This window comes from Engraulis encrasicolus, chromosome 7 (assembly GCF_034702125.1).
Source record: "Engraulis encrasicolus isolate BLACKSEA-1 chromosome 7, IST_EnEncr_1.0, whole genome shotgun sequence".
Taxonomy (NCBI): domain Eukaryota; kingdom Metazoa; phylum Chordata; class Actinopteri; order Clupeiformes; family Engraulidae; genus Engraulis; species Engraulis encrasicolus.
In genome coordinates, this window is record NC_085863.1 from 23,045,376 (window position 1) to 23,057,875 (window position 12,500).

The 12,500-nt window shown below is 45.9% G+C and overlaps 1 protein-coding gene across 1 annotated transcript in view; it reads left to right on the plus strand.

The window, feature by feature from the left end:
* nbeaa (neurobeachin a) overlaps positions 1–12,500 on the plus strand; it is a 218,983-nt gene that overhangs the window by 126,586 nt on the left and 79,897 nt on the right. The window contains exons 10-13 of the mRNA XM_063203099.1: positions 1,261–1,394; positions 3,588–3,696; positions 6,433–6,585; positions 8,628–8,796. Of these exons, the coding sequence (XP_063059169.1) occupies positions 1,261–1,394; positions 3,588–3,696; positions 6,433–6,585; positions 8,628–8,796 (565 nt within the window). The remainder of the gene's footprint in view (positions 1–1,260; positions 1,395–3,587; positions 3,697–6,432; positions 6,586–8,627; positions 8,797–12,500) is intronic.

Consider the following 12,500-nt stretch of genomic DNA (forward strand, 5'->3'; position numbering starts at 1 on the left):
CAGTGTACCTAATGTGGTAGTGGTAGATCCACTGTAATAGTGAACCATTAAAATAAAGTGTGACCCAAAATTTCACTGAGTTCTGTAAATCTCTATGTTAGGACTGTGGGAGTTGCAGCAGAGTATTACTGATGGTCACAGGGCGGCACTTTCAAGGAGCAGTCCACCATCTTAAGAGATATGCTGATTTTACACCTGTCCTCAAATTAAATAATTGAGTTTTACCTTTCTCGTGCTCTTCCAGGCGTTATCTGCTTCTGGTAATATTACATCTTAGCTTCTTAGAATGATACCACAAACTGAATGGTACCAACTGGTCCCATTCATGTTAATGATGCATGCTAAGAAGTAATCACCAGAGAGAACAAAAATGAGCATATTTCCAAAAAATATGGCCTGTTCCTGGCCAATCAGCAAACAGTTGAGAGTGGTGACGTAGAACTCGCCCGCAAAGACTGTTACTCATTGGTTAAGGTAACACTATTCACACTTCTGTTTTGTTATTTGTATGCTTTTGCGACACTATATCAAGCAAACAGTCAAGCTAATAAAGCACAATATGGGTTTTAATTTGAATTTTGAATTTAAATGGCAGAGTAAAATCAGACCATCTCCCATCCTCCACGGAAACGGATTCCTCTCAGCTTTCGCCAGACTGTTTGACGGAGTCAACAGTCGGCTTTCGCCCAGGCTAATTGTACTCAGCTAAAGCAAGTGACTAGACCTTCTACCTGCAAATCAGACTGGTGAAAAAACACTACACTCACAGTCCTTGTGCTTTTCTCCGGTTCTTCCAGTCTGTAGACCTCTGTCTTTGGCTGTAGATGGCCCTTTTCGGTGTATAATGTGTGAAATGGATTATCATGCTGGTCTCATTGTCTGTTTATCTGCTTGTATGTGTGTGTGTGTGTGCGCGTGCGTGCGTGCGTGCGTGCGTGCGTGCGTGTATGTGTGTGTAGGCACGTTAAAACAAAAAAAGTGTAAAGGTACTGTAGATCTGAGTGAATGCCCATGTGAAACCTGGATTAGGCTGTTCCTTTGAGCAGTGAGATTGGTGGATATTGTGTGCCCTGCCTTATCGATTTTCACCTGTCTTTTGAATCGCACACTTCAGTGCCCATTGGCAGGAGTATATGGAGTGTGGATAAATATCTCCCTTTCTCTCTCTCTCTCTCTCTCTCTCTCTCTCTCTCTCTCTCTCTCTCTCTCTCTCTCTCTCTCTCTCTTTCTCCATCTCTCCCTCCTTCTCACTCCCTGCAGGATGTGAAAGCCATCGTCACCCACTCCATCCACAGTGCCATCCACTCCATTGGGGGAATCCAGGTGCTCTTTCCCCTCTTCTCTCAGCTGGACTACAGGCAGCCCAACGACAACCCTGTAGAGACCACGGTTTGGTAAGAACACAAAAACTGAGCATCATTCCCAGTCAAATCCAGATCAAGAAAAGGGACAGTAAAAAGTGTTGTGCTCAGCTGGGATGTGACCATACGTGTCAATTGACATACATGATCGTGCCTTCACACTCAGACCCTGTTTCTCAAAGTGAAGGGTTCTAGCCTTCCTAGGGCGAGTAACACTCATTTTTAGTCATCAATTACTAGCGCTTGCTATTAGAAACAATTGGGTGAAATCTGTGAAAAATGGGCGTTATACATCCTAGCAAGGCTAAAGCACTTCACTTTGAGCAATAGTCACAGGAAGGACATTGCAAAAGTGTACACAAAATACAAAGGACACAGACTCACATTCACACAGCGCTACTCGCACTGTCTAATAAACTAGACTGGCCTTTAGACAGTAGACATGATCAAACAAACAGCATAACCCCAAATGAGGCGCCGGGGCGAATCATCCGTCGCCTGCAGGCATAATCAGTCGAATGCAGATGCACCGCGAACACGGCCAAGGCCCACTCATGTGTCAGCCATTATGCACGGAGCCCGGCACGCAAAGGTCCCAGGCAGTTGTGTAACGCCAGCGTGGCCTTTTCGCTTCTCATCTAAGTTGAAGGAAGAGACGCAAAAGGGTTTCCAATCAGACAAGAAAGCATTGTAGTATGCAAACAGACAATGATATACTAAGGCTGTTGACATGACATGCCCTTTTGTGAACTGAGTACACGTTTTCTTTAAAGTGTTTCTCAAAAGTTTCTCAAAATGTGATCTGCGGCCCAGAAATGGTCGTTTAGGGATCCCAAGTGATCAGTTGGGTTAACAAATTGGTCATTTAATTTACCTTCACAGAGGCACTCTTGGATTATGAGGCTCAGTCCAATTCAAGAAAACTAAAAATGAATCCTGGTAACTTCAAATAGTAGGCAAAGAGGAAGTCTCTGTACTATTTAGAGTTGCCTGGATTAATCAATTTTGCTGGATCACCCATTCTATGTTCAGTGTGCGTAACTGACACGTAGTGTATGTACAGTATCATCCACACCATACTGGCTTTGAGAAACAGTGCGTTTCGACAATGTTGCAAGAAGAGTCCCCTATTTTGTAGAATTCTTGCACACCTCCTTTGGACAAATTGAGGTTACGTAATAGACCGAATTGTCGCAAGTAAGCTCTGCAAATGTGAACAGTGTGCGGGAGATTCCTTGTCTTTACAGAAGAGCCATCTACCAGAAACAATTGCACAACATCATCTGTTGTGTGTGGTGTTCCTCAGAAAAGGGTCTCCAATAACAACAGTTCGAAAAGCCAGCACGAGCCCTGAGCTTGATTATTCCCCAGCTGCATGTCCGTCCCCTGTGTTGTCTATTGTTTACCTATGCAAATTTGTGTTTCCATATTATGTGTCTCCCAGGCCATGCGTATACAGATTAATCCGTTATTAAAACGTTATTATGTAACATGCGGTACAGTACACGGGAGGAAGGGAGCACGTGGTCTGTTTTGTCTTTTTCTAATTGGACTAATGGGCCATATTGATTCCAACGAGTTAAGGACTAGCTTGTATTGTCATCATCAATCCCGCGCTGATAGACATTTACGCTTGCGTGTTTGCCGTGTAGTATATGCAGCGTTTGCCACTAGAGATAAAATTGTCGTGTTTGTGTGAACATGCTTGCGTGTGTGCACGTGTGGGGGTTGCGCGTGCACATGTGGGCAGGGCCGCTGACAGGTGTCGCTGGGCCCGGGACAAAGATCTCTGAATGGGCCCCCCCTTCCTCCTCTTGATCCCTTTTTAAGGACAGGAAAAGCAAAAGATCTGGATATCATTTATTTAATGCAAATGCAGCGCGTTCTCTCTCCTTCAAACCAACTTATTTTGAAATAAAATGGAACCATTAATCACAAACTTCATGAGGACCCAGTTCTGGGCCCCCCAAACTACCCGCTGTCTGTATGTTTAAGGGCTTGCATCTATTTCCGCGGGTGATTAAATTCATGGTCAAATGTTTATGCTTATGTTTTTTGGTGCATATGCATCTTTGTGTGTGCACGCATGTGTGTTTAAATATGCATGTGTGCGTATGTGCACTCGTACATACAGTATAAGACAGTTAAGTTAATGTGTGTGTGTGCGTGTGCGTGTGCGTGTGTGTGTGTGTGTGCACATGTGTATTTTGTGTGTGTGTGTTGCAGTGCCACTCTGCTGACCTTCCTGGTGGAGCTGCTGAAGAGCTCGGTGGCCATGCAGGAGCAGATGCTGGGGGGGAAGGGCTTCCTCGTCATCGGATACCTGCTGGAGAAGGTAGGACACACACACACACACACACACACACACACACACACACACACACACACACACACACACACACACACACACACACACACACACACACCCGTACACACACCACCTGCTGGAGAAAGTAGTGGTGACCCTCTGCAAAGGAGCCATACGCGCACACACACACACACACACACACACACACACACACACACACACACACACACACACACACACACACACACACACACACACACACACACACACACACACAGACACACACACGTGTCAACGCCAATCAAGGTTTGCAATTAGCCTCTGGTTGAACGGCCACCACCCGACCCCAATCCCCTTTTCCCTCCCCTACCCTTCCCCTGCCCCTCATCTGAGTGTGTTTACTCTGGCCTGGCCCAGTCATCCATGCCCAGTAATGAGGGCCCTGAACTCTCCTCATTGTCCTCATGAGCCTTTTATTCAACACACACACGCACACACACGCACGCACGCATGCACGCGCACGCACGCACGCACGCACACACGCATGCATGCACACACTGATGCACGTGCACACACACACGCACGCACGCACACACACACGCATACTGCCGTCATGCTTGAGCACATAACAGATGTACATAATATACAGCACAAGCTGTACATACATAGAGAGAGAGAGAGAGAGAGAGAGAGAGAGAGAGAGAGAGAGAGAGAGAGAGAGAGAGAGAGAGAGCAATGAAGGAATGGAAGGAGGGAGAAAAACATCACATGATATTCTCATGAGCTGTTCAGAGACACATGTAGATTATTAATAATAATTATTAATCATGGCACATATGGCAGCATTCTGTGCCTACTGTATGTCTGAGCACACACATACATAATAAGCCTATGAGATGTGATGCCCATTATACAGTAGAAATGTCTATGCACACAATAACCCAGACGCTGCGGGTGAAGTACAGATGAATGCAAGCTGCCTATCAGTAGCACTTCCATGTCTATTTTTAATTTTCACCACAGGAACGAAAAGTAATTCTCCTTTCCTCACCTCGTTAAAAACTGACAACATCTGGAAATATGTTGTTTTTTTCCAGCTGTTAATAAGACTGCTTGGTTTGATTGATGTGGGGAAAACAACGCTCAATTACTGGTGCTAATTTCAAAGAAAAGAGGAAACATTTTAAATAGGTTTTGCTACTCATAACGCATTTTCACACATGTCACATAAATGACAACAATGATGACGTCACCTGAGAGTGACAAATCTTTGTTTTTGTTTGTTTTCGTTTGTTTGTTTCTGGTGTAGTTAAAGCAATACAGTATAGAGTAGTTTTTGGTAATCATACAGACTGGAAGCTGAAGCAAAAACAGAGAGACATTGAGACATTGACCCACTGAAATCATTTTGGTTAAGAGTTAAAGCTAATTCGTTAAGGTGTGCAGTTACTCTTTTAAGTACTCTTGTACACCGTCTCCATAGTGCCACGCCATCTTCCAACATTAGCTCCAGGTGCTGTATTGAGGCTTCTGTCTGCCCCCCCTCTCTGTTTCTCTCTCTCTCTCTCTCTCTCTCTCTCTCTCTCTCTCTCTCTCTCTCTCTCTCTCTCTCTCTCTCTCGCTCCCTCTCTCTCTTTCTAGAAGCAAGGCTGGCTGTGCAAAACTGCCAGTTACACAGCATTAATGTCTGTCCCAGATGCCTATTTTTTGCCATCTGTTTTCTGTCTACTTCTTGGATCGCTGTTGCTATCTGTCGCATAGCCCCCTAAGCACACACCCCCACCCCCATCTCTCTGCCTCTGTCTCTGTCCCTCTCTCTGTCTCTGCCCCCCCCTTCACTGTCTCTCTTACAGACACACACAGACAAAGAGTCCCCTTCACAGTTCATTGGCTGACTTTACCCTCCGTCAATCTTATTTGCAATGAGCTTATCAAACAGTAGGCTTAACAGCACCATGCTAACGTTAATGCTACAATGCTAATGCTTAATGCTAATGCTTTACTAAAGTGACATCACTGCGTCTTCCACCTCTCAAGCCCTCTGGACTTGCCAATGGTTCAAACGGCTAAGGCACTGTATTCCAGACCCAAAAAAGGAGAGAGAGAGAGGCGCACTTTAGTTTATTCGTCTTTCTTTCCTAATCTCACCTGTCTTCATGGACACCTCCCCGCCATTAGTCTTATTTTCAATCGGTACTTTCTCATCTACCCAGCAATCTGTGATGCCCCCCTCCCCTAAATAGCCTACCTATGAAAAAAGGCCCACTGGCAAAAGGCCAATCATTGCATTAGCACACGCCATTGGTTCATTGGATTGGATTGGATTGCTCTGGATTGCATCATGGGGGACGACTACACAAACTCTTTGTAGATTTGTTTATTGATTTTTGTTGCCATTGTTTTTGTTTGTTTGTTCGTTCATACCCATGGTGCTGTTGTATTGATTTTTATTGTTTTTTTTGCTGTCTTTGTTGGGTTATACTTTACAGTACTGTCCATGTTACATTAAACAGGTATTGTATGTAACGGGATGCCAAGGTACCTATAAGTACATAATGTTGTAGAACATATTCGCATGTAGAACAGTAGAGTAGAGTACTTTTATTAATTCCCAAAGGGAAATGTAGGTAGATAATATATGTACTGTAGAGAATAAAAATAAGCCCTTGTTGTTTTGCCTTGTTATGCCTTGATGGAAGAGTCACAATGACTTAGTGCATTTGTTTTCTTTGTTTTTCCCTGTGTGCTTGTCCCTGGCGTTAGTCGTCGCGGGTGCACATCACGCGTGCGGTGCTGGAGCAGTTCCTGTCGTTTGCCAAGTACCTAGACGGCCTGGCCCACGGGGCGCCTCTGCTCAAGCAGCTGTGTGACCACGTGCTCTTCAACGCCGCCATCTGGATACACACGCCCGCCAAGGTAAAGGAGGGGGTACTGGGGAGAGACACACACACACACACACACACACACACACACACACACACACACACACACACACACACACACACACACACCTGCCAAGGTAAAGCTGAGGCTACTGGACACACGCACGCATGCACGCACGCAGGCACACACACACACACACACACACACACACACACACACACACACACACACCTGCCAAGGTAAAGCGGAGGCTACTGGACACACACACGCACGCGCACACATACACACACACACACACACACACACACACACACACACACACACACACACACACACACACACACACACACACACCTGCCAAGGTAAAGGAGGACGCACACGCACACATCAACACATTTACAAGTACACACACGCACACACGCCAAGGTGAGGTGGTGGACACTATGGTGCATGCATAGACTTACACCAGACTTACACCAGACTTACATACACACATGCACACGCACACATCAACACATTTACAAATACACACACTCACACTGCACACAGTATGGTAATGTCCATCTCACTCACACACGTCGGGGAATGGTACCCAACCAACAACACCATACAAGAATCCCATTCCGCCGTGCTGCTTTGTGACTGTGTGTACTGTATAGTCGTAAGTACTTAGAAGACACAACAGTTACAGACATTTCAAATCTGCAGACATCATAGTTTCCACGACAACAGAATGCCTTGCAGTGAAGCGTGTTTGAATTTGCGTGTGTTTTGCAACCATCTGGCTCAGCAGACAGTCAGTTAGTCAGACATACAGGACTACACAGCCATGGAGAATACAATACACCACCCTATGTAGGGCTGCTCGATTATGAGAAAAATCAATATCACGATTATTTCACTCGATATTGATGTCACAATATTTTTAGACGATATTTCTTTTACAGACGAATTAATTGTGCTAGACAATTCTCAATCTTCCCTCCCTTCCGAGTGGAGGGGCCATAGAGAAACACACAGTGGTGTTCTGCATGAGTGTTGGGTGGCAAGCCTGCTCTGTGCTCGCAATGTCTCAAGTGGAGAGGAATGCATTGCGCTTTGTGTAACCTACCTTTTGGCAGTATAGACAAATAAAAAAAATATTGTTTCAAATAGATATTATAAAATTTGATATTGTTTGACAGCAATATTGAGATCACGATATTAATACGGTATATTTCACAGCCCTAACACTATGGTGCTAGCAGTTAGAGACTCATAAGAGCCCACTCTGAATGTGCATTGTGGCTCCGACAGTGTAATCAGAGACTCTCTTTTGATGTGGAAATTGCATTACTTCCACTGGAAAAAAAAGCCTCCTCCATCAACCACGTGGGCTGTCAGACTAGCAAAAGTTGTTTGGTGAATGAGTTTCGGTTGATGGAAGATGGTGTTGGTGTGAGAGAAGAGATAGAGATATCAGGTGTGTGTCAGCATGTCTGTGATGCGTGTGTGCATGTGTGCGTTTGTGTCTGTTTTAAGACTCTTAATGTCTGTCAACTATTAAATGACCTAGATACATGTGAAATGAGCCAAAGTGTTCTGTAATCTACTATGCATTCTACGTATGTTCTGCATCAAACTGACAACATCCTCCTCTCCCTCATTCCTCCTCTATATCATCCACTTCTGCTTCCTCTTCCTCCCCATCCTTCTCTTCATCATAATCATTTTCTTTCTCCTTTTCACTTTCCTCCTCCTCCTCCTCCTCCTCTTCCATCCTCATCTTCTATCTCCCCCTCATCATCCTCTTCCTCATCATCCCCCTCCTCTCCCTCCTCTACTCCATTCTCTGCTTCCTGCTTTTCATCATCCTTTTCTGTCTACCTCTTCGTCCTTCTCCTCCTTTTTCTCATTGTCCTCCCTTTCCTCACCATCTTCGTCCTCCTCCTCTTCCCTTCTCCACCACTTCCCCATTCTTACTCATCTGTATCTCCTCTTTCCTTCCCTCCTCCTCCTCCTCCTCTTCCTCCTCCTGTCCCTCATGTCTCTCCTCCGCCACTGCCTCCTCCTCCTCCTCCTCTTCCTCCTCACAGGTGCAGCTGTCTCTCTACACGTACCTGTCGGCGGAGTTCATCGGCACGGCGACCATCTACTCCACCATCCGGCGAGTGGGCACAGTGCTGCAGCTGATGCACACGCTCAAGTACTACTACTGGGCCTCCAACCCCCAGGAGAGCAGCGCCATCAACCCCAAAGGCCTGGGTGAGTTATCACACGCACACACACACACACACACACACACACACACACACACACACACACACACACACACACACACACACCAGGAGAGCAGCGCCATCAACCCCAAAGGCCTGGGTGAGGACACACACACACACACACACACACACACACACACACACACACACACACACACACACACACACACACACACACACACACACACACACACACACACACACACACACACACACGCTCAAGTACTACTACTGAGCATCCAACCCCCAAGAGAGTATCGCCATCACCTCCAAAGGCCTGGGTGAGTGGACACACACACAGACACAGACAACCCCCCCAGCCCCCCCCCCACCCGCCAACTACAACAACCCCCCCACACCCCCCGCACACACACACACACACACACACACACACACACACACACACACACACACACACACACACACACACACACACACACACACAGTCACAGTCACACACACATGCACACACACACACACCACTGTATCAATCCACCGTCTCTCACATACGGTACAGTACAGTACATTCCTCCCACAACATATGCCTAAAAGCTTTCTTTATGTGTATGACAGTGATTGTATTAATCCAATCATACACATAAAATCCAGCCATACACAGCATCTTATCAAGCGTCTTCCAGTGGGACATGGTTATCATCATACAGTATCTTCTCTTCTTCAGTAGATCTGCAGCAATAAGTAAGACAATTTTGGGTGCGTTAATCACTGTCATTTCGAGAGGCTTCAAATCGCCTGTTTTGCTGGATCATTATCTCCTGTCTCCCGTCACAGTGAGCCCACCGTCAACGCCACATCTTACATCTTTCATCTTCATTCCTGCTTCTTCTTTTTTTTCCAGCGGGATAGGGCTGTTGCGACAGATAGTCTTGTTTACAGTTTTGTGGAGATGTGAAGTGCCGGAAATCCAGGAGCTTTTTAGCTAAAGCTCTTTGTAAATGCACCACTGATGTTCTCTTCTCAGCGTCTCCTATCTGGCGTTGCATCTGCCAGTTTGAGTCTATCAGCAGACTCATGTCGCTTGATGTCCCCCATGCTGTGTATGTACTTATCGTGTCATTATAGTTTCATCTCCTGTTCTGTCTCATTTGTCTAATGCGTCATTCACTCATAAAGCAGAGCGATCTTGTCATACACAAACATATGTTTTGCATAGCATGAAGTAAACAAACATGGAAACTAATGGCAGACGCTTACAGCCGACTGGATTTTTCACGCTTCGTGTGTCTTTATGTGAAAATTAATGACATGTTTCTGGCTGTTCCACTTGCTGTAGTCTACGTTTTGCTCGTGGAATACAGAAAGCAGATAATCAAGACATATCTTCTCTAGCCTGATGATCATCGACCTACAAATCTCTTCGAGACTTGGTCTGACCAAGAGCATAACATTTAACATTTCCCTTCCAATGGCCTCCCTTGGTTTGCTAATGATTGTTTGCTTCCTAACAAGGTGGGATGAGTTCCCGTATTTGCGGGAACTCAGAAGTACTTGCATTGCTCTTGACGATTGACGCTCTCGCGCTGAAGTTGTTGCGTCACTAGGAGGGCACGGCCTGGCTATATCTTCACATGTACAGTGTGGGAAAGGCCCAGAGATCAACCAATCGAAACACACCTTCAGAATTGTGCAACGACCAGGGTGCAAACATCAGCGAATCAAGACACGACATTATAAATACGAGGGGAAAGGCTTTTATTTCATTGCTACTAACTCAGTGACCTCTTCCACAATCTGAAAACCAGTTTGAGCATTGCACCTTTAAGCACATTCTCTCACAATCCCCCTTTTTTTCTCTCACCATGGAAGACATAGCTCTGAAGACATAGCACCACTGAAGACATGGCTTTTTAAATATCTGCCTTTAGGTATGCATTTTGTATATCTCCATGATGGCACTTTATGCCTGGTTGCTCTTGTTTGTCATAGTTGTTGGCATTTGTCAGCTCTGTGAATGTCCAAGACGAATTTCCCTTGGGACTTATAAATAGAATCTTGAATCTGGAATCTTGATCTTGCTTTACGCCTAGTATGTTGAGACTACTCTTTGAGGTATTCTGAGGAGAATAGACTCCAGGGGTGACGATCATGCTTTAGTCTATTTACTGCTCACTGTTCCAGGACCACAGAATCAAAATAAACAGCCGGCTTTTACGCTGCTTTTACAATTTTAAACTTTTGACCCAAAGATGTCAGGAGCTCTTTGAATACTCTTCAAAGCTTTCTTTATGGTACTGAAGAACTTTGTTTCTTCCTTAAGTCACGGATAACATACCCTGCATTTTTGAGTCACTTTTCAAGCAAATGTTTATAACTTTCACGGCAGGGTGCAATGCAGCTGTTGGGTCCTGCAGGATGCAAAGGAATCCTTCAGCAGGGAAGTCTAACACGCTTTCCTACTACCTTTATGTTACCTCAAGATACGATCTCATGAGGGAAAAAAGTTGAAACACCATTACGCCCCTGTCTGTTCCTTCATGGCAAATGGGGAAGAGAGGCTGTGGATGAAGGTTTAGTGACTGAACATGACTGGGGCTGGTGGTGGTAAAGGAGACGAGCCGTAGCCTAGCTGATGTTATCGGGACAAGGCTGTGGCTGATGGCTGGTGCTGTTGGGGCCGTCCTGGAGCCTGAGATAACACTGAGTTATGGGCACACACTCTCTCCATCATCCGCACCACATCTCCCAGCTCTGCTCTTCTCTTCTCTTTTCTATTCTCTCATTCCTCACTTTCCACCCACTGCCTTTTCCTTTGCTCTCACCTTCTATCCCCTTCTCCATCCCTCTGTCCCTCTATCACCCCCCTCTCTCTCTCTCTCTCTCTCTATCTATCTATCTCTCTCTCTCTATCTATCTATTTCTCTGTCTCTCTCTCTCTCTTCTACCCCCATCATTCCATCCCCTTTCTCCATCTTGGCTTTCTTTCTTTCTCCCTTATCTCCTCCTCTCTCCCATCTTTTCTATACTTCCCTCTCTCAAATTCCCACCTCTTTCATCTTCTCCTCTTCCTGACATCCTTCCTTATTCCTCTCTTGCACTATTCTCTCCTCTTTTCGTCTAGTTACTCCTCTTCTCTTCTCTCCAGTTACCTCCCTCTTTCATCTCCTTTCCTCCTCTTTTCTTCTTTCTTTGCTCCTCCATCCCCATCTTTTCTCCTCTTCCCCCCTCTCCCCAATGCCCTCCCACATTGTGCTCATTTCATCTTTGCTTTCTTTTTCTCTTCCTTGTCTCCTCTACCCCCCCCCTCTCTTTCTCCTCTCACCAACCCCCCCCCCCCCCCCCCCCCTCTCTTCCCATCTCTCATTCCCCTTCCTTCATCTTTGCTCTCTTCCCCTCTTTCGTCCTTCTCCACTCCTCTTCCTTCTTGCTAATGGAGACAGGAGTTGAGTTGCCGTGGTAACCAAGTGTGCCCTCTCAGTGGGTTGCCGTCTGTGAAGCCTGAAGTATATTGAATGTGTGGATGTTTGTGGCCAGGTGTGTTCGTGTGTGTGTGTGTGCGTCTGTTCGTGCGTGTGTGTGCGTGTGGCGTGAGTGTGTGTGTGTGTGTGTGTGTGCTTGTGTGTGTGTGCGTGTGCGTGTGCGTGTGCGTGTGTGTGTTTGTGTGTGTGTTTGTGTGTGTGTGTGTGTGTGTGTGTGTGTGTGTGTGTGTGTGTGTGTGTGTGTGTGTGTGTG